This window comes from Culex quinquefasciatus, chromosome 3 (genome assembly GCF_015732765.1).
Source record: "Culex quinquefasciatus strain JHB chromosome 3, VPISU_Cqui_1.0_pri_paternal, whole genome shotgun sequence".
In the NCBI taxonomy this organism is placed as follows: domain Eukaryota; kingdom Metazoa; phylum Arthropoda; class Insecta; order Diptera; family Culicidae; genus Culex; species Culex quinquefasciatus.
The window spans coordinates 34,475,454-34,494,268 of record NC_051863.1 but is presented as its reverse complement, the minus strand read 5'-3'; the positions used below and the strand labels follow the sequence as shown (position 1 = coordinate 34,494,268).

Genomic DNA, 18,815 nt, shown 5'->3' with positions numbered 1-18,815 from the left:
TAATATCTTAACAAGTTTTCGAGTTTCTTTCAACTATAATTTACATCATAATTCATATAAATTTTATTTGATACTTTAACAATGGTAGGGACAAAATTCCCGGGATTTTTTTATAATTTGTCCCGGGAATTCCCGAAATTAAAATAAAAAACAACAAATTTTGATCTGGAAATCCATATTTGGTTGTGGAAAAAGATGAACAGTTGAATACCTCATGATCGATAATAATGTTGAAGCATTATAATTTGCATTCGGCATATATCAGCAGCATATTTAGTGTATTAGAGGAAACTGTTAAAATTTTTGTTTACCTATCAGCAAAATGCCTAGCGCTTTAAGACACAGTCATCAGGGTGACGTTGGGTCTGGGGGGTGAGATTGGGTCATACAAATTTCAGCATTTTTGTATGACCCAATTTCACCCCAGACCCAATGTCACCCCTGATGACGATATTTATGATTTAAAATTTGGAAAAAAAATCAAATCAAATTATTTTTCATCAAACACTGGCATGTGGGGCAAATCAGGACACATGAAACGAGTTTAGACAGATATTTAGCCATTTTTTGCATGAAGTTATAATGACTTTGGTTAAAACAGGAACAGAACAAAACAATTTCACTGAACTCTGAATTCTAAGATTTTTAGCTTGAAAAACATAGCAAATACATAGCAAATAATGAAAACATAGATTTTAAGACAGTTTCGAAAATTTCCCGGGATTTCGGGAATTCCCAGGATTTAAAAAAATATTTTTCCCGTTTCCCGAGAAATACAAAACCCGGAAAATGTAGATGCCCTAAACAATAGATTTGGCAAGAAATGGAAAACTAAGGAAAAGGTTTGGAAAATATAAGATCAAGACTAATGAGGTGATAATTTTGTTTTCTCAATTTTTTCAGTTTTATCTATAGTTTCAGAAAATAATTAAATGCACGGTCCTGAAGTATTTTTAAAATTGTTTATTTAAAAATAAAATATATATAATGATTGAACTAACAAGCCAAAGTCTCAATATTTTAATTTCAAAAAATGTTCCAAGATGCATTTTACACAAGTTCAGTTGTTTTGCAAACATAAGTATTAAAAAATTAAGAAAAAAACCAAAAATTTTAGCGAAAAAAACTTTTTGCAATACTAAACATTGGAAATTTGCCGAAATGCATTTTAAATTAATTTTAGCCGATCGCACTTAAATTTTTATTGACATTTTTTAATTTCTTGAAACATGTTTGTTTTTTAATTCAATTCGTTTTATTAACCGAAATAACAATTTTGCAACATGTGTGAATAACTGGTGCATAGAGATTTGTTGTTCCTTGAAACTTTTCAATCACCGCTTGGTTACAGAAGGTTCTTCAAATGCAATTAAACAGAAACTAGGAAAAATTTGGCCAAAAAACCTAGTGAGATCGAAAAAACATAAATTTGGCACCCTGAATGTTCGGCCCTACAAAAACTTTAAATAAAATGTGTACCAGCCTGAATGGCTTTCAATTATCCAGGAATTTGAACTTCATGAAACAAATAAAGTTTCTCTTCACATTAAATTTGTATCAAATGAAACACAAAGATAGCAATCAGTTTCAATTAATTATTGTCAGCTGCCTTTTTGATCTTCAATCCATGGAATTTTTCGACGGCTTTGGATTAAATTCACTCGAAATTAATTTAATTATTATTTTTCATGCTCCATCCAATTTCAAGCCACATCTCGTAATTAAAAAGTATCCGATAATTGTTGAATGCCGACATCGTGGTGAACTCACGTTAATTCGCAAATGAAACAACAGCGCTTCAATATGATTGCATTATTGCCGACCCGCAATTATTCCCTCAATGCTTCAATCAAGCAACAATAACCACCTCTTGTTCACCCGTTTACTCATTGTACCCCTTGACCTCTCGTTTTTTTCCCGCCATTTTCACCGTTCGTTCTGCCGCGAATGACCTGGAACCCTGCCCGACTGTTGCCACACTGCCCGCCTGTCACTGCCCCCTGGGGGAGGTCATCTTCCGCGTCAAGAACCAGTGACAGAGATTAACGGCGGACCTGATTTATTTATCAACAAGGGCTCGACGATAAATCTCACCTGCACCGTCAAGTACGCCCCGGAGCCCCCTCCGGCCGTGGTCTGGAAGCACAACCGAGACGTAAGTAAAACTTGTAACACGCTGACGGTTCGGGGTCATCCGGGAGCTACGCAGAAGACATTGTCCTCTTGGCGGTACGGAGTAGCTTCAGGATGGTCCCCATCACAGCATTGTGCCACAGGTTGCGCACGTGACACCACGTGTACCAGCAACTCAAGCTCTCATCTCTCTCTCTCTCTCTCTCTCTTGGCAGGACATAAACTTTGATTCGCCCCGGGGAGGCATCTCGCTGGTGACGGAAAAGGGCGTACTGACCTCGAGCCGGCTGCTGGTCCAGAAGGCGATAGCCAGCGACTCGGGGCTGTACACGTGCGAGCCCTCGAACGCGAACCCGGCCTCGGTGCGGGTGCACATACTGAATGGTAAGTACACACGCGGGTGGTGGAACTTTTGTCTCCAAGAGATTACTTTTTTGTTATGTATATTTTATCCCTGGTGGAAAAAGTACAATTTCGTGAGCAACCTGCTGAGATCATGTTCATATTTAATAAGAGGCATTTTCAAAATTTCAATTGTCATGACAAATTGAAAACATTGCTCAAGAGCCTAAAGCGCCTTGAAAGTTATAAGCATTACAAAAAATATATATTTGAGACTATCCATAAGCCATGTGGACTCGTGATTATTTATTAAATATTGAAAATTAGTAGTCACACGGAGAAAAAAGAGTTCCCAAAATCGTGAATCAGCGTTCATGAAAATGGGAACCACGAACAAAGTGTTCAAATCCCATGGTACGATTTCCAAAAACGTACCATGGGATTTGAACACTTTGTTCGTGGTTCCCATTTTCATGAACGCTGGTTCACGATTTTGGGAACTCTTTTTTCTCCGTGCATAAAACATATTCCATCATTTTACAATGCAAGATTAAATTTGTCATCTTAAATTATTTTACATTTTTTCAATAAAATTCACTGTTTTCAAGTTATGAACAAAAGTGCCTGAAAAACGAGCACTTTTGAAAAATGTTGTGGAACATGAAATATTCCTTAATTGTTTTTTTATAGCCATCTTTATTTTCAGTATGTCTAAATCATCGATCATATTTTTATTGATGAAATCTTGGCAATTTTTTGATTTTCAATACGTTGTTCAAAACATGTTAAAAAAAGTATTTTGTGAAATGTTCTGCTATTTAATTTAAATTTGAAAATCAAAAATTGAGCCTGAAATTTGAAAATTTTATGCATAAATGTTCTAGCTTTCAAAAATTTCTGATTGATACTCCAATTTAGCAAAGGTATTGATTGGAACTTTTCAAAAAAAAAATATGTAATTTATTTCTTTAGCATAATTCCTGTATTTAGCATTACTCCTATATACTCATTTTTTTTGAATTTTTAGCAGATTTTTGAGTTTCACTTGTTTTGGAGTAAGAATTATTACAAGCTTTGAACAAATAAAGACCATAGGAAAAAAACGTCAGCCGATATTAAAGCACTTACAATGAGTTAAATTTGGTAATCAATGCACTAATTACTTTTGTTGCGCTATGTCTACTAATCCAAAACCAAGAAAAACATCCAATATTGTGCAAAAACCATGACTTAACAGCTGTCTGGCCCCAGCGATTTTTTCAAAAGTCGATACAGCGAACTCTCTCGTTGTCGATATTGAAGAGACCATCGAGAACGGGAGGTATCAAATTATAAAACGAAAAGTTAAAGCATGCTTCTTGAAGAGACTGAAAAAAATATTGACAGCTGGAGCAATATTGATACAGTGGACTCTCTCGTTGTCGATATTGAAGGAACCGTCGAAAGTGGGAGTTATCAAATTATAGAATAAAAAATCAAAGCAATCTATTCGAAGGGACTGAAACGTTTTTGACAGCTGGAGCAATATTGATACCGAGAAGATCGACAGCCAGAGAGTTCACTGTATCGAGAAGATCGACAGCTAGAGAGTCGACTGTATTTCACAAACAAATATTTATTTTTGTTGAAAACAAACATGCAATCAAAACTTCCATCATTTTGGAAACAAAAATCCACTGCCACGTAGTTTATGCATGATCTCCTATCTGAATGTTAGTTAGAAATTGGCTTGAAAATTAAATGGCTACAAAAAATCAAAAGATATTTACCTGCAATCCACTTCAAACAATTCCGTATCAACTTTTCAAATAGGGCGAATCTGTAGATGTAAACAAACAGTCTATCTCACTTGCTCTACTGACAGTTCACGTTGAGTAAGAAAGGGATAGGCTTCTTGTTTACATCTATGAAATCGCCCTATTGAAAAGTTAATACGGAATTTGAAATCCAATTTCAACTTTTTACATGTGTTACTTTTCGAGTCAAGACAGCAACTTTTTTGTGTGGAGTTTGTGTGCGAGCTGCATCGGAGGATGACAGGTTCAAACCTGCGCACAATTCCATTTATTAACCATTATATTCGCGCTGATCCCTATTTTGCCTGATGGGATTGGAAGTTTAAAGCGACCGTCTGGTTCTTGTTCTATGTTTAGGCGGGGCCAGACAATGCCCAATGACCTCGTAATTGGGACGCCAGGATCTCTGCCATTCTGAAATGGGTCATTGGAAGCAGCGCGAGTTCTGTCACCACCTAATACCCGGAACTGAGATATGTTGTATCAGCAAAAACCAATTCTGATACAAACTATACTTTCCCATGATTTCGCTGCCTGCCAGCGGCAATTGGATTGGACCACACACACACATTAAATTTTGTCCATTGCCCTTATGTCGAAAGAAGCAATTTTGCATCATTACTTTTTCCATAGAAGTCTCCATACAATTTAAGGGTATGGTCATACTAAATGAATATGTAAATGTGTGAAATTCTTTATATTGAAAAGGAATATTTTGATCGATTTGGTGTCTTCGGCAAAGTTGTAGATTATGATTAGGACTTTTTGGAAGATGTATGTAGATACACGGAAAAAAATCACTGAATGTTGATTCTTAAAGTAATTTCAACTTACGATATTTTGCAAACTATTGGTACGATTTTCAATGTTAAAAATGAAATTGTCTGATAAATTGAATAAATAAAAATAAAATGTGATCTAAAATATGAAATGCGGAGAATTATCTCTTTGAAGACCTTTTCATAATTTACAGTCCAGACTCGATTATCCGAAGCCTCGATTATCCGAAGTTTCGATTATCCGAAGGTTTGTATGGGACTTCGGATAATCGAATCTCGAACAAAAAAATGCTTTTTTTTCTTTTTCTTGTTTTAAACATTAAATTCGAGTTCTGTGACCCCATTTTAGTCAAATTTGAATAGTTAAATGCTTATTAAATAATAAAATCTTGATTTTTTTTAAATGATTCAATAAACCAAATTTTTAGTTCTTGCTTTTTGGGTGTTTTTAATACCCCTGACTCACGGCGGTTTCAAAAACACTCAAAAAGCAAAAAAAGGAAATTTGGTTTGTTGGACCTTTTCAAAAAAAACTCCAGAAATGCTTTTTTTCAATATTTCGTCACTTTAGCATAGTTTAGGGGTCATACTTAAGCTCGACAATCAAAAATTGGACAACGAATTTTTTTGTGGTTTGATTATCCGAAGATTCGTTTATCCGAAGTGATTTTTTTCCGAGGCCTTCGGATAATCGAGTTTGAACTGTATTCTTGATTGAAATATTATGAAGTAATTGTTAGTGGAAAAAGTTACATTTATAACATTGAAAATCGAACCAATGCTTTCCGGATTATCGTCAGTTGAAAATTACTTGCTAACAAGGTAACATTCATAAAAACTCATTTTCATCGTTTCCAATTTTTTGTGAGGTTTTGACCAAATTTTAGTACACATATTCAAAACAAGTTCCCCCTACTAGTGACGCTTTCTCTTTTCTCTCCCTCTTCTCCCTACCTCCCCACCCCCTCTCGACACGTTTCGTTCCAGGAGAACACCCAGCGGCGATGCACCACGGCATGTCGACCATCCTGGCCGGCCCGAGCTTAGTGGTGTTTGTGCTGACCACGCTGCTCCTCTACTACCATCACAGCATCCGGTGGAAGCATCTCCTAACGTAGTCACCCTTCATCACGCTAACGCTAACTCCTATTACCACTAACACTACCACCACCGTCAGCAAAATCTTCTCAACAGCTCACTCAGCAGCAAGAACAAAACTACTCTTTTGTACAGTCACCGCGACTTGATGATGTCCGTTTCAGCATTGGATCACCCTATCAACATTGTACTACTACACAGATTGAGAAAAAGTAGAAGAAGAGAGAAGAGGTCAGCAATCGCGTCTATTCGTGTGTCAAACAAAAACAAACAAAACAAAACACTCTATTTGCTAGTTGAGAAATTAGGTTAAATGAACAAAGAAATTGAACTTTTTTATATAAATGTATATTGCCGAGTCCACAACCACAGCAAACGTCGCCGAAAACGAAACCGGAAGGAGGGGCGTGGCATTTGTATAGAATAAATTGCGAGATGTATGTGTGAGAGTGGCGGTGTGTTTGTTGGGTGGCATTGTGCAATGATTAACGATGCTGTTGAGCAAATGCAATATATGCGGAAACCATAGATATATATTTTTCATTTTGTGGAATCGAACTGTAAATCGCTCAACACAATAGGTGCGTGCTTGTGTGCAAATAGAGCGAAAGGTTTGTTTTATTAATTGAATTTATATTATCGATTGGATTGCGTGTGCGTGTGTGTGTGTTTGTGTTGGTGGAAGAGCTGAGTGCAGGGTAAAATTTCCGTTCTGTTTATTTGTGCATCACCAAGTGCACTCGATTAGCGATTACTGTGTTGGATTTGCGTGAAGCAGTATCTGAATCATAAATATTTTGAAATTAACAGATAGTTGGTTTGATTTTTGTATGAATATTTCATGGTCGTTATTTTACCATTTTACTACTGAACACATTGAATCTCGTACATAATTTATTCAAAATTACGATTCCTTTGTTAGTCTCAACATTTTTTAAGCGTTCTTTAAGTTGGATTGTGAAATTTAAAAATGGTGATGAGCTGCAGATGTAAATTTAAAGAAAATATAAGTTTTGTTTACAAATACAGTGAGAAGGTGCATATCATATATGCACAGTATGCATCGTTGAATTTTAGAAGGTTTCTGATTGAATGAATTTACTGCGAAAAAGTAATATTTAATAGTTATGCTAGCAAATTCTCGATTGAAAGCACTTATCCTTTAGTAATAAAAATCTACACATTCATTCCACAATTGGTCATTTGATTGCTGATTTAATGACATACAACCGTAACCACAACCCCAACATTACCTCTTTTTTGAGTAATTTTACCTGAAAAAAAATGTGCAAAAATGTGAACCTGATGAAAATTTACCAGTTACTAATGCAATATTACACATTTTTTGACACAAAATCTGTCAACATTCCCTGATAAAAATTACCATCATTTTTTTCCTGTGCATGTATTTTCACGTTCTCCGTAAAAACTATCATTCAAGTTGTTGTTTTCACTTATTTGGCAACACTTTTTGGATGAACTTGCTTGCTCACTTCCTATTAAGCAATTTATAACAAATTTTGAGAGAATTGCTCGTAACCTGGAGTTGCAGCCCTTCTGAATTGACAATTACCACAACCAGGAATGACCGAGAGCCCGACACGGGAAATTTTAAGAACCATGCCAGATTTGGAACAACTCCATTCATTATTCTTGGTACTGAGTGTGAAAATAAATATTTCGATATAATTATCAGATTGTTCAGATTTTTTTAAAACAGACATACTGGTCATGTCTACAACATAACCACGTGCAATTTCTTAAAAAATAATGTTTTTTCTACTCTCGTTTTCTTTTTAATGTCCAACAAACACTTTAAAATCTTGTAAAAGATTGAAATAGTTTTTTTGTATTAGGTTAATTCTCCGCCAACTCACACAGCAGTTGGCTAGACCCCTCTTCGATTTGCGTGAAACTTTGTCCTAAGGGGTAACTTTTGTCCCTGATCACGAATCCGAGGTCTGTTTTTTTGATATCCCGTGACGGAGGGGCGGTACGACCCCTTTCATTTTTTCCTGTTTTTTCTAACTTTGCAGGGTTATTTTTTAGAGTGTAACAATGTTCTACAAAGTTGTACAGCAGACAATAACAAAAATTTTGATATGTAAACATATGGGGTTTGCTTGTAACCATCACGAGTTATCGCGATTTTCATAAAAAAAGTTGTGAAAAAGTTGATCGTCGTTATTCATGCCCGTTCATGGTCACTCGCGACAGACGAAACGAAACTATTGGCACTACGCCCCCCGGGGCATGGCCTTCCTCTAACGTGGGATTTCTGCTCCAGCGCCTTTGACGAGACAGGAGAAACCGGGACCGACGTTTTACTTCACCATCCGATAGAAGCTCAGTGGATAAGGCGGGAATCGAACCCGCGTCTCATAGCATCATCGGGATCGGCAGCCGAAGCCGCTACCCCTGCGCCACGAGACTCGCGACAGACATGGTCGACGAAACAAAGAGAAACGCAAAATGTAACTTTTTCAAAACTTTTTTTCGTAGAATCACGATAACTCCTGATGGTTACAAGCAAACCTCTTATGTTTCTATATCAATTTTTTTGTTATTATCTGCTCTACAACTTTGTAGAACATTGTTACACTCTAAAAAATAACCCTGTAAAGTTAGAAAAAAACTCGAAATTTTAAAATGAAATCATTTTTTTCTAAATGAAAAAAATGACCCTTCTGGGTCAATGTAGATTCGAAAAGTACATTAAATTTCCCATATAATGACATGTTCCAAAATTTTTTAAACTTACGGTAACGGAATATGGCAGAGTTTTTAATTTTTTTTAGTGTTTTTTACGATAAAAAATGCGTTTTTTTCGGAATTCTGAGTACGCCATCAAATTGGGCGTCTAAATTTACATAAAAGTCCTTTTGACACCAAATTTCTATCTCATCACCGTTTTAGGCTGCAAATTATTGAAAACACCTTTTTTTCGCATGTTCAAAAATTGAAGGGGTCGTAACGTCATGATTCGAAATCCGGACACTTAGTAGCATATCATTTTTATGATAGCTGGCAAAAAATCATGTAATAAGTTGGAAATGTAGAAACATCATCAGGATGTAGTATAAACAGTCGGTTTCAAGAAAATGCATGCAAAATATGTCTTTTCTAACAATATTTCATCTGAATTTTAAAATTAAAATGACTTGTTGTGCTTCGAATCCCGGACACTGATAAAAGCTGATTCGAAATCCGGACACTTTTGCTTCGAATTCCGGACACTCGATTTTACTTATGAATCGTACAAATTTGGACTGAAATGTTAGTGAATGGCATTCTTTAGGTCTCAAATAAGCTGTTAACATCAAAACAATCGATAGTTTATATAAAAATTAGCTAGAATTTGAGGAAATCGAAACCATAAATTTCTTCTTTGCCTCCCCGGTGCTTCGAACGCCTATGAAATATTTCAAGTGAAATGTTTCGCATTTTTGGTAAACTTATAATTTTATTGTATTTAATTGTTTTGGCGTTTGTTACAGCGTTCAAACAAACTTTAAATGAAAGTTAATGTTGGAATTTATCAAATAACACAGTTTTGACATTCATAATGTGAACTTATATCCAAATAATTGATAAAACAAGATGAAGTGTCCGGGTTTCGAAGCGTCCGGGAATTCGAATCATGACGTTACCCCCCCCCTCCATCACGAGATATCAAAAAACGGGCCTCGGATTCGTGATCAGGGACAAAAGTTACTCCTGAGGACACAGTTTCACGCAAATCGAAGAGGGGTCAGGGCAACTTTTCCCGATTTCATGTGAGTTGGAAGAGAATTCCCCATTAATCAATGGAAAAGTGTAATACCATTTTTGACACGTATTTTTCTATTCGGTTACAAGCTCGCGTGAAAATAAATTATAAACCAGCCAGTCGAAAACTATTGGAAAACTTTAAACCCTGTATTTTGCAAAAAAAAAAGGAATAAATTATGCTTATGCATTTAGAAAAATATATATTATGTCATATTACGAAATAATGCTGAAAAATGACAGACCTTTCCAAAAACTAGTTGTATTGTGTTTACATTTGGGAAAATTGTGACTTTCAAGCCAGGTGTCAAACGAAACTCCAGTGCACTTTTTGAATTATGAATTTCACTAAAATTGTGTTTGATTTTAGCTGCCAATGAGAAAAATCTTTCCAAAAATTATGCCATAATATCAGAAAATTATTTTACGAAGAAACACTAAAACGAGATTTTTCGGTATAATTGATTGGCATAAAAGCCAATTATATTTTTTATTGCAATTGAAAAAAATCATTATTCTTACAGCTACTGCTTGCAAGTGCACGTGTCAAAAAATTATAAGTGGAAGATCTGAGGAACAATTCTCTGCTACATCGGTAAATAATGGATATTATTTTTGGCATGCCTGAAGAAGGAATATTCCATTCGTCTATAAAAATTTCCATACAAATTTGAAACGTGATAATTCAAACCATGTATTTAAAAAAATCGTATTTCTTTTTTGTCACAAAAAAATACACTAATCTATCATTTTTAATAAATTATATTTTGTATAAAAAATATAAAAAATGGCATCGTTTTATCTCTGGCAGAATGTGATTAAAAATGTGTTTTCCCAGTTAGGCCGATACAAATATTTTTCAAAGATTTTGACCCTTGGCTCTTGCCGAGGTTGAAGGGGGAAGGGTTAAAGTCGAAAAATAAGATGAAAAATTAAATAACAAGCCAGAATTGCAACATTTTACTGTAAAAAGCCAAGGAAAGATCATTATACAGAAGTATAGTCGGTTTGCAATCAATTTTTTTTTTTGAAATTCTAAATTTCAAAGATTTTTTTCGAGAAATAAAAACTTTTTGCGGTACTTTGCAATGTAAATTACAAAATGCTCACCATATTTTTGAATCAACTCAAGCATGTTAAAAATTATAAAAAAAACGCAGGGAAATACACTTTAAAATTGTTTTCAGATAATTACATTTAAATTTTACAGTTTTCTGAAAAATCGACCCTCTATTTTTCGGACCAATATTTAGTGAGGGAGGACAAAACATTGAAAAATATTGCATCAGTGTTATGAATATTTGAAATAATGGTTTTTAAGATTAAACCTTAAACAGAATAAAAAAAAACTGTCATAAAACCTAGAGTACTCTCGAAAACGCATTTTGACAATATTTTTTTTTGTAAAAAGCCTAGCACAGCCATATTTAAGGATGGTTTAAAACTCTTAACCAGCGAATAAAGCAACAGTTAAATGCCAGATTGTACAGAACACAATTAATTAATGAAAAATAAAACTTGCATTCGAAAATTACGTTTGTAAACATTTGAAATCAAAGGTGTAATTTGAATTCTTTTAAAAGGTTTAAAAATTGATATATTCCAAAAAAAGACTTTTAACAAAATTGGTATTTTCGGCTTTTAAGAAATATTTTTGTTCATAAAGTAAGTATTTTGAAATTTTAATATTTTTGCCATCTGCAAATTGAATTTGAATTTTATTTTTTTATGATAAGCAATTCTCGTCTGATTTCGACCATTTTTTATTTTTTTGTATTTTTTTTATTCAGCTCTAACTTTTTGGGGACCTTTCCTATGACCAAAGAAGCTATTTTGTGTCATTTTTTCACCCATACAAGCCTCCATACAATTTAGGCAGCTGTCCATACAAAAATGGTACGTAAATATTCGAAAAACTTTAACTTTAAAAGGAACTTTCTGATTAATTTGTTTTTTCGGCAAAGTTGTAGATATTGATGAGGACTATAAAGGGAAAAATAGATGCACAAAAAAATGTTTTACCGATTTTTAATTTTTTTTTTTTTTTTTTATAAAATGACTAAATTTCCCAAAATACGTATTTTTTGACTGTCGAGATTTTCTGATATGTTTTAGGGGACAAAACCCCCACTTATGAGCAATAGTGAAGTCAATTTTCCTGTTTTTTTAAGCCACTTTGTTTTAAAAACCAGAGGTCCAATCTTCAATGCCAAAATTATAGCAATTATTTTGAACTTTTCAAAAGAAAGGATTTTCAGAAATGTTCACTCGTGGTCTCTTTTTTAATTCGAAAAACTGACTTTTTAAAAATAATTAGTACTATTCGATTGCAAATTGAATTTAATTCAAAATCCAAAAATCATAAATCGGCGGCAGAGTTTTTGACCATTCTTCTCTATGGCTCAAATTTTGCGGGATTTCTCGACAATCAAAAAATACGTATTTTCGGATTTTTTTTTAAAAAAAAAAGGTAATTAAAAATCGGCAAAAATGTTTTTTCCGTGTAACTAACTATTTCTGAGTATTCCTCAACAATACCTTGAACTTTTCCGAAGTCACCAAATTGATCAGAAAATTCTTTCAAAAAATAACAGATTTTCAAATAGTTACGTACCACTTTTGTAGGGACAGCTGCCGAAATTGTATGGAGACTTGTAAAGGTGAACCAATGACACAAAATAGCTTCTTCTTTAGCAAAGTTTGAGCGAAATAAAAAAAAAAAAACAGATAAAATCTATTTTTGGTGTTGGTAGAGAATTGCTTTGATGTAAAAAAAAATCACAAATTTCAAGCAAAAAGTCATAAATCAAAACAGTCTATTTTTGTTAGTGATTTTTTTGTTTAAAATTTGTTCATTTCATATTTTTGTTTATTTTTATATCATAAAAAAATATTAAATCCCAAATCAAATTCGTTTGGAGACGGTGAAGGCACATTTGAATGATTTTTATTTATGTATAAAAACTCTGTTAATCGGAAACCTTCCACGAAAAAGCAATGATGTTTTCAAAACATTGACCTTTAACCATTGTGTCAACTTGCAGCAGAAAAAACTGTAAATATGTGAACAAACCAACACAGGCTGGCAATGCCAGCAAAATCAATGGAAAAGTAATCAGATTTAAATTTAAAAAAAACTGTATCCATTCGTTGCATCGAACTAAAAAAATTGCCCACGTTTTGACACTGTACATTTTTATGACTCTCAGCAAAAAAACAACATCGTCAAGCGACCATCGCTGACAAAAAATATGAAAACATGACCCCGGCGAGTAATACTTTTTGTGTGATAAAAAAGCACATCGTTGGGTAAAAACTCGTTAATCTGATCAAAGTCCAATTTTCAGCTGAAATGCGATGAAAGAGACGAACACATTTTATTTATCGAATGAGTGGAACAGAGCGAGCAATTAATGAAGGCTGCGTGAGAGAAAGAAAGAGAGAGAAAAAAAAGTAGTTAAATGAACGTGTTGTTAACATATCACTCGATCAGACGTTTTGTAAAAATCGACAAGAGCATGCTTGAAGCCATGAATGAAAGGATTGGGTTTTAATGACCGAACGGGAGTTGAGTTTGAATTAATATTTACACACGATGTTAAGTTGCGGCAAACAAAAGGTCATTCACGGTGCAGAAAAAAAAGAAAGCCATTGAAGTGTAAATTTCGTTGATTTACGGTTGATTTAGTTTGAAAAGCACTTTAGGAAACAAAAACAAATCGTTATTGCATGGCAGAGAGAGTAAAAATCAAGTGAAAAGTCGTTGAATCGTACGAAATTTTATTCATCCGTTTTGCCCGGGCAGTTTGTTGTTGCGAAAAAAATGAACTAAAAGTTTGTAAAGTAAGAGACGGAATGTGTACAAAAGAGAATTAAAATAGAAAATTAAATCCCTAGAATAATGAAGCGTGGAAAACCAAGTTTCAGTCCGCGAGCGTGGCAGCCACAAACCAGTTACAGAAGAAAGTAAAGTAACTCTACAAAACAAGAAGGCACTTAATTGCCAGCTCGCCAAAAGTTGGCGTGATCAACGACGACGACGGGAAAAGTGACCGACTTTTCCCTTAAATTTATTGTATAGGTAAATGGACTGAGCGAGACAGAGCGAAAAGCTGGAAAAGTTGTTTGCCAATTGTTGGCCGGGATTGCACCGCAAAAATAAAGCAAAACAAAAGTAACAATTCTGGTGCAGTGCAGTGCAGAGCAAACGGAACGGAACTTGCAGTCAAACCCCTAAAAGTTATACTAACTTTGTATATCTAGAAAGTGTAAACAAATTGAATAAAAAATTCAAAAGAACAATGAAGGCACAATGTCAACGTTTGCGTTACTGTGGTTGTTTTTTGCTTCTAAAACATTTCGAAAAGTTGTCCTTTCACTGGAAGTAGTTTGTGCTGACCATGTACTCTTTAGGGAGCAAAGCTTTTACAAGTTACTGCTGTTGCTGTGGCAAATCAAACAATCTAGACATTTTTTTAATTTCGTTAATTTACGGTCGCTGTGTTTAAGGATGGTGAGTATTTAAAAAATGTACGTTACGTTATCGCAAATCGATTTTTCTTTGTTCTTTGTTTATTTAATGAGCAATTCTCTGAGATGTCGGTCATTCGATTTTATTTTTTTTGTATTTTTTAAATTGGCTGAAACTTTTTGGTGCCTTAGGTATGCCCAAAGAAACCATTTTGCATCACTAGTTGTCCATATAATTTTCCATACAAATTTGGCAGCTTCCATACAAAAATTATATATGAAAATCTGTATCTTTTGAAGGAATATTTTGATCGATTTGGTGTCTTCGACAAAGTTGTAGGTATGGATAAAGACAACACTGATAAAACATGATACACGTTAAAAAAATGTGATTTTAATTTAGCTTTTGCCAAAAAAAAACAATATTTTTATTTTTATTTTTTTTAATATGTTTAAGGGGACATCAAATGCCCACTTTACAGACATTTCCAGTACGGGCAAAAAATCTTTAACCAGGTTATAAATTTTTTAACCAATACTGATCTTTTCAAAAATCTAAATATTGGTCGCAAAAAAATGTCAACTTCATTTTTCGATGTAAAATCTAATTTGCAATCAAAAAATACTCTAGTGAAATTTTGATAAAGGGTCGTATCAACAAAGTTCAAAAAACAAAAATAAAGAGAATTGTCTCAGCTCTTCCAAAAAAAATTCAAAGGTTGGCTATCATGTGCACTAATTTAAAAAAATTGAAAAACTGCGACTTTGATATGAATACGGTGCACATTATCAAAATTTCACAAAATTCACTATTTGATTGCAAATTTGATTTTACATCGAAAAATGAAGTTGACAAATTTTTGCGACCGATATTTCGATTTTTAGAAAAAATCAGTATGGATACAAAAATTATTAACACGGTCAAAGATTTATTGCCCGATCTGGAAATTTCTGAAATGTTGGCATTTAATGGCAATAAAGATAGTGTTTTTTTTTTGCAAATCAAGTTTTAATTTAAAAAAGTAGAATTAAAAATCACCAATTTTTTACTGTGTATTATTTTTTTAGGATAGACCCTAAAACTTTGCCGAAGACACCAAATCGATCAAAAATTCCTTCAAAAGACACTGATTTTTTAATTTTCATACATCATTTTTGTATGGACAGCTGCCAAATTAGTATGGAAATTGCTGCCAAATTTGATGCAAATTTGCTTCAAAAAAGTTTTAGCCTGATTAAAAATTACAAAAATTAAAATTAAAAAAGGACACATTTCGTAGAGAATTGCTCTGATTGAAACTTCGTCCATGCATTTCCTATTTCAATTCATTTTACTTCATTTTTTTATCATACAAGGCTTCATACAATTTTGCGGGCTAGTCATACGAAATAATCATGTGAGTATTCAAAAATCTTTATCTTGAGCAAGATTTTTGGACTGTTGTAAAAAACAAACACAAACAGAAGAAATATGTCCAGATTTTTTATTTTATTTTATTATTACTAAATGTTAAGACTGGTACAAACATTTTTAAAAGTTTAAAATCGGGCCAAAAAAACAGGGGGCAGTAGGATAAGGTATTGGCTTTTCGATGCCTCCCGAGCTACGATGCTATGGGGAGGACTTTCATAACAGACCCGTCGGCGAGCCTTCCGATCAACGATGCTATGGGAAGGTCTTTCTGGTTAACATACAAAATCACTCACACACAGTTATTTTGCTCCACTATTAACTCAACGATCCAAATTGTCAGTGCGCCTTTCGTTCATTGTATAGAATTTGCTTTTACACCGCAAAATAAAATAAAACCTTATTCGAAAAATTTAAACACAATCCACCCAACGCCGTGCCTTCCGATCAACGATGATATAGGAAGGGCTTTGAAAATCACAAAAGAAATCACTTTTCACTCCGAATATTTTTTACGACCACGCGCTCCCTTTGTCAATTATGCACTCATTATAGATCAATTTTCAATGTTAAAAATTGAAACAGAGCGAGCGATAAAAGGCACTCACAATTTTAAAAACAAACTAAACATTTAGAAAGGTAGGCAATTTTCCTAATTTCATAGTCTAGACCATATTATAAATCTTTTCAAAAAGTTTTTTCGAAAAGATCAGAAAATTTTGCAAAAGTTTCATTAGGCTGGTACAAATATTTTTAAAAGTTTTTGTCACCCCCCCCCTTCAAAATTGGCCCGAAAAATCAGGGGGCAAAAAAAAATATTTTTGCAATAAACTTCAAAATTTCAATGAAAATTCAAGGGCAACCAGCTGAAATCAAATTAATATACATTCTCCTGCGTTTAAAATCATTTTTAGCATGTTTGGGTTTATTAAAAAATCTTAAGATTTTTTGAAAATTTTCGATGCAAAATCTTTTTTTTTCGATACAATTTTTGTTTTTGTCAGATCTTAGATTTTTTAAAAACTAATGATTGCAAAACAACTGAACTAGTGTAAAATGCACTTTAAAACACTTTTTTCATTTAAATGTGAAGATAATGGCTTGTTATTTAAATTTTTATATTTTTTTATTTTTTTGCCCCCCCCTTGACCTCGACCAGGGCCGAGGGACAAAAACTTTTTTAAATATTTGCATCGGCCTTATTCAACATCGAAAATCAGACCAATCGTTTCCGAGATAGCGTCAGTTGAAAATGACAGGCTTATTAGGTGATTCTTACAAAAAATCATTTTCATCGATTCGAATTCTTTGTTAGGCTGTATCTCAGAAACTAATTGCTCAATTTTCATAGTTCTATAGAAATAATTATTGGAAATTTCCTTCATAATATATTTAAAAAGCATTCTCCATATTTATATGATTTTTTAAAGATTTTTTGTTTGCAAATCAAACTTAGCTTTTAAAAATGATTTTGTGTAATTTTTTGGACCACCTTTTTTATTACTAACTTTTTTCAAAATTCGCGGATATCAAAAATACTTGTTAAAGGTATTCGACACTTTGTGAAAAACAAGGTTAATAAGGCCATTTCAAATTTTACTAAAAGTAATGCAAAATTACTTAGAACTTTTGAAATAGCGAATGTCTAGACAAAGTTTTATCAAAATAAAAAAATAGAATTTTGAAAATCGCTATATAATTTGCAAAAATCTAGAGATGTACTCAATTTAAAAAAAAATCACCTTTTGATAAAAAGGTGAAAGGTTAAAAAAGTTAGTCAAAATTGTCCCATAGTTCCAACTATATTAAAAAAAAACACACACACACAAAATTGCAACAAATTATGTAATTGGCACTTTTAAAGGATGTTTGTTCCTCTCGGCTCAGGAATTCATTTTGGCTAAAATGCACTAACGATAAAATTAAAAAAAATATTCTAATACGAAGAAGTCACTTTTAATCGAAGCAATAGCTTCACCAAAAAACTAACTTTATCCACCTATGTGGTTGGAGCCTTCCTCACTTATTACCAACAATGGCTGATATGATGGAATTGTACAAAAATTTCATCTATTTTTAAGATCCGGAATAAAAAAGTACATAAATATCACTTAAGTGGCCATATCTCGAGACAGGGTTGCCAGATCTTTAATGTTTTAGACTCGTTGGAAAGGTCTTTTGATAACCCAACCAACGATGGGTTGGATGGTGGATCCGGACATAGTTTACATGCATTTAAGTGAGATCGGGCATCCAAAAAGTACATCAATATCACTTAAGTAGGGATATCTCGAGACAGGATTGCCAGACCTTCAATGTTTTGGACTGGTTGGAAAGGTCTTTTGATAACCCAACCAACGATGGGTCAGATGATGGACCTGGACATAGTTTACATACATTTAATTGAGATCCGGCATCCAAAAAGTACATCAATATCACTTAAGTGTGCATATCTCGAGACAGGGTTGCCAGATCTTCAATGTTTTAGGCTCTTTGGAAAGATCTTCTGATAACCTAACCAACGATGGGTTGGATGGTGGATCCGGACATAGTTTACATACATTTAAGTGAGATCCGGCATCCAAAAAGTACATCAATATCACTTAAGTGGGGATATCTCGAGACAGGGTTGCCAGATCTTCAATGTTTTGGACTCGTTGGAAAGGTCTTTTAATAACCCAACCAACGATGGGTCAGATGATGGACCTGGACATAGTTTACATACATTTAAGTGAGATCCGGCATCCAAAAAGTACATAAATATCACTTAAGTGGACATATCTCGAGACAGGGTTGCTAGATCTTCAATGTTTTGGACTCGTTGGAAAGGTTTTTTGATAACCTAACCAACGATGGGTCGGATAGTGGATCCGGACATAGTTTACATACATTTAAGAGAGATCCGGCTTCCAAAAAGTACATCAATATCACTTAAGTGGGCATATCTCGAGACAGGGTTGCCAGATCTTCAATGTTTTGGTCTCGTTGGAAAGGTTTTTTGATAACCTAACCAACGTT

At 33.8% G+C, this 18,815-nt stretch overlaps 1 protein-coding gene across 5 annotated transcripts in view; it reads left to right on the top strand.

Annotated features, from left to right (window-relative positions):
* Positions 1 to 7,458, top strand: part of LOC6039460 (zwei Ig domain protein zig-8) — a 378,844-nt gene extending 371,386 nt beyond the window's left edge. For 2 of the 5 annotated variants that reach the window (XM_038263789.1, XM_038263784.1), the window contains 3 exons: positions 2,028 to 2,155; positions 2,349 to 2,517; positions 6,038 to 7,458. In XM_038263789.1, coding sequence (XP_038119717.1) covers positions 2,028 to 2,155; positions 2,349 to 2,517; positions 6,038 to 6,168 — 428 coding nt within the window. In that variant the 3' untranslated portion in view covers positions 6,169 to 7,458. The remainder of the gene's footprint in view (positions 1 to 2,027; positions 2,156 to 2,348; positions 2,518 to 6,037) is intronic. The other 3 variants (XM_038263786.1, XM_038263785.1, XM_038263787.1) reach the window with 3 other exon arrangements.
* The last annotated feature ends 11,357 nt before the right edge of the window (positions 7,459 to 18,815 follow it).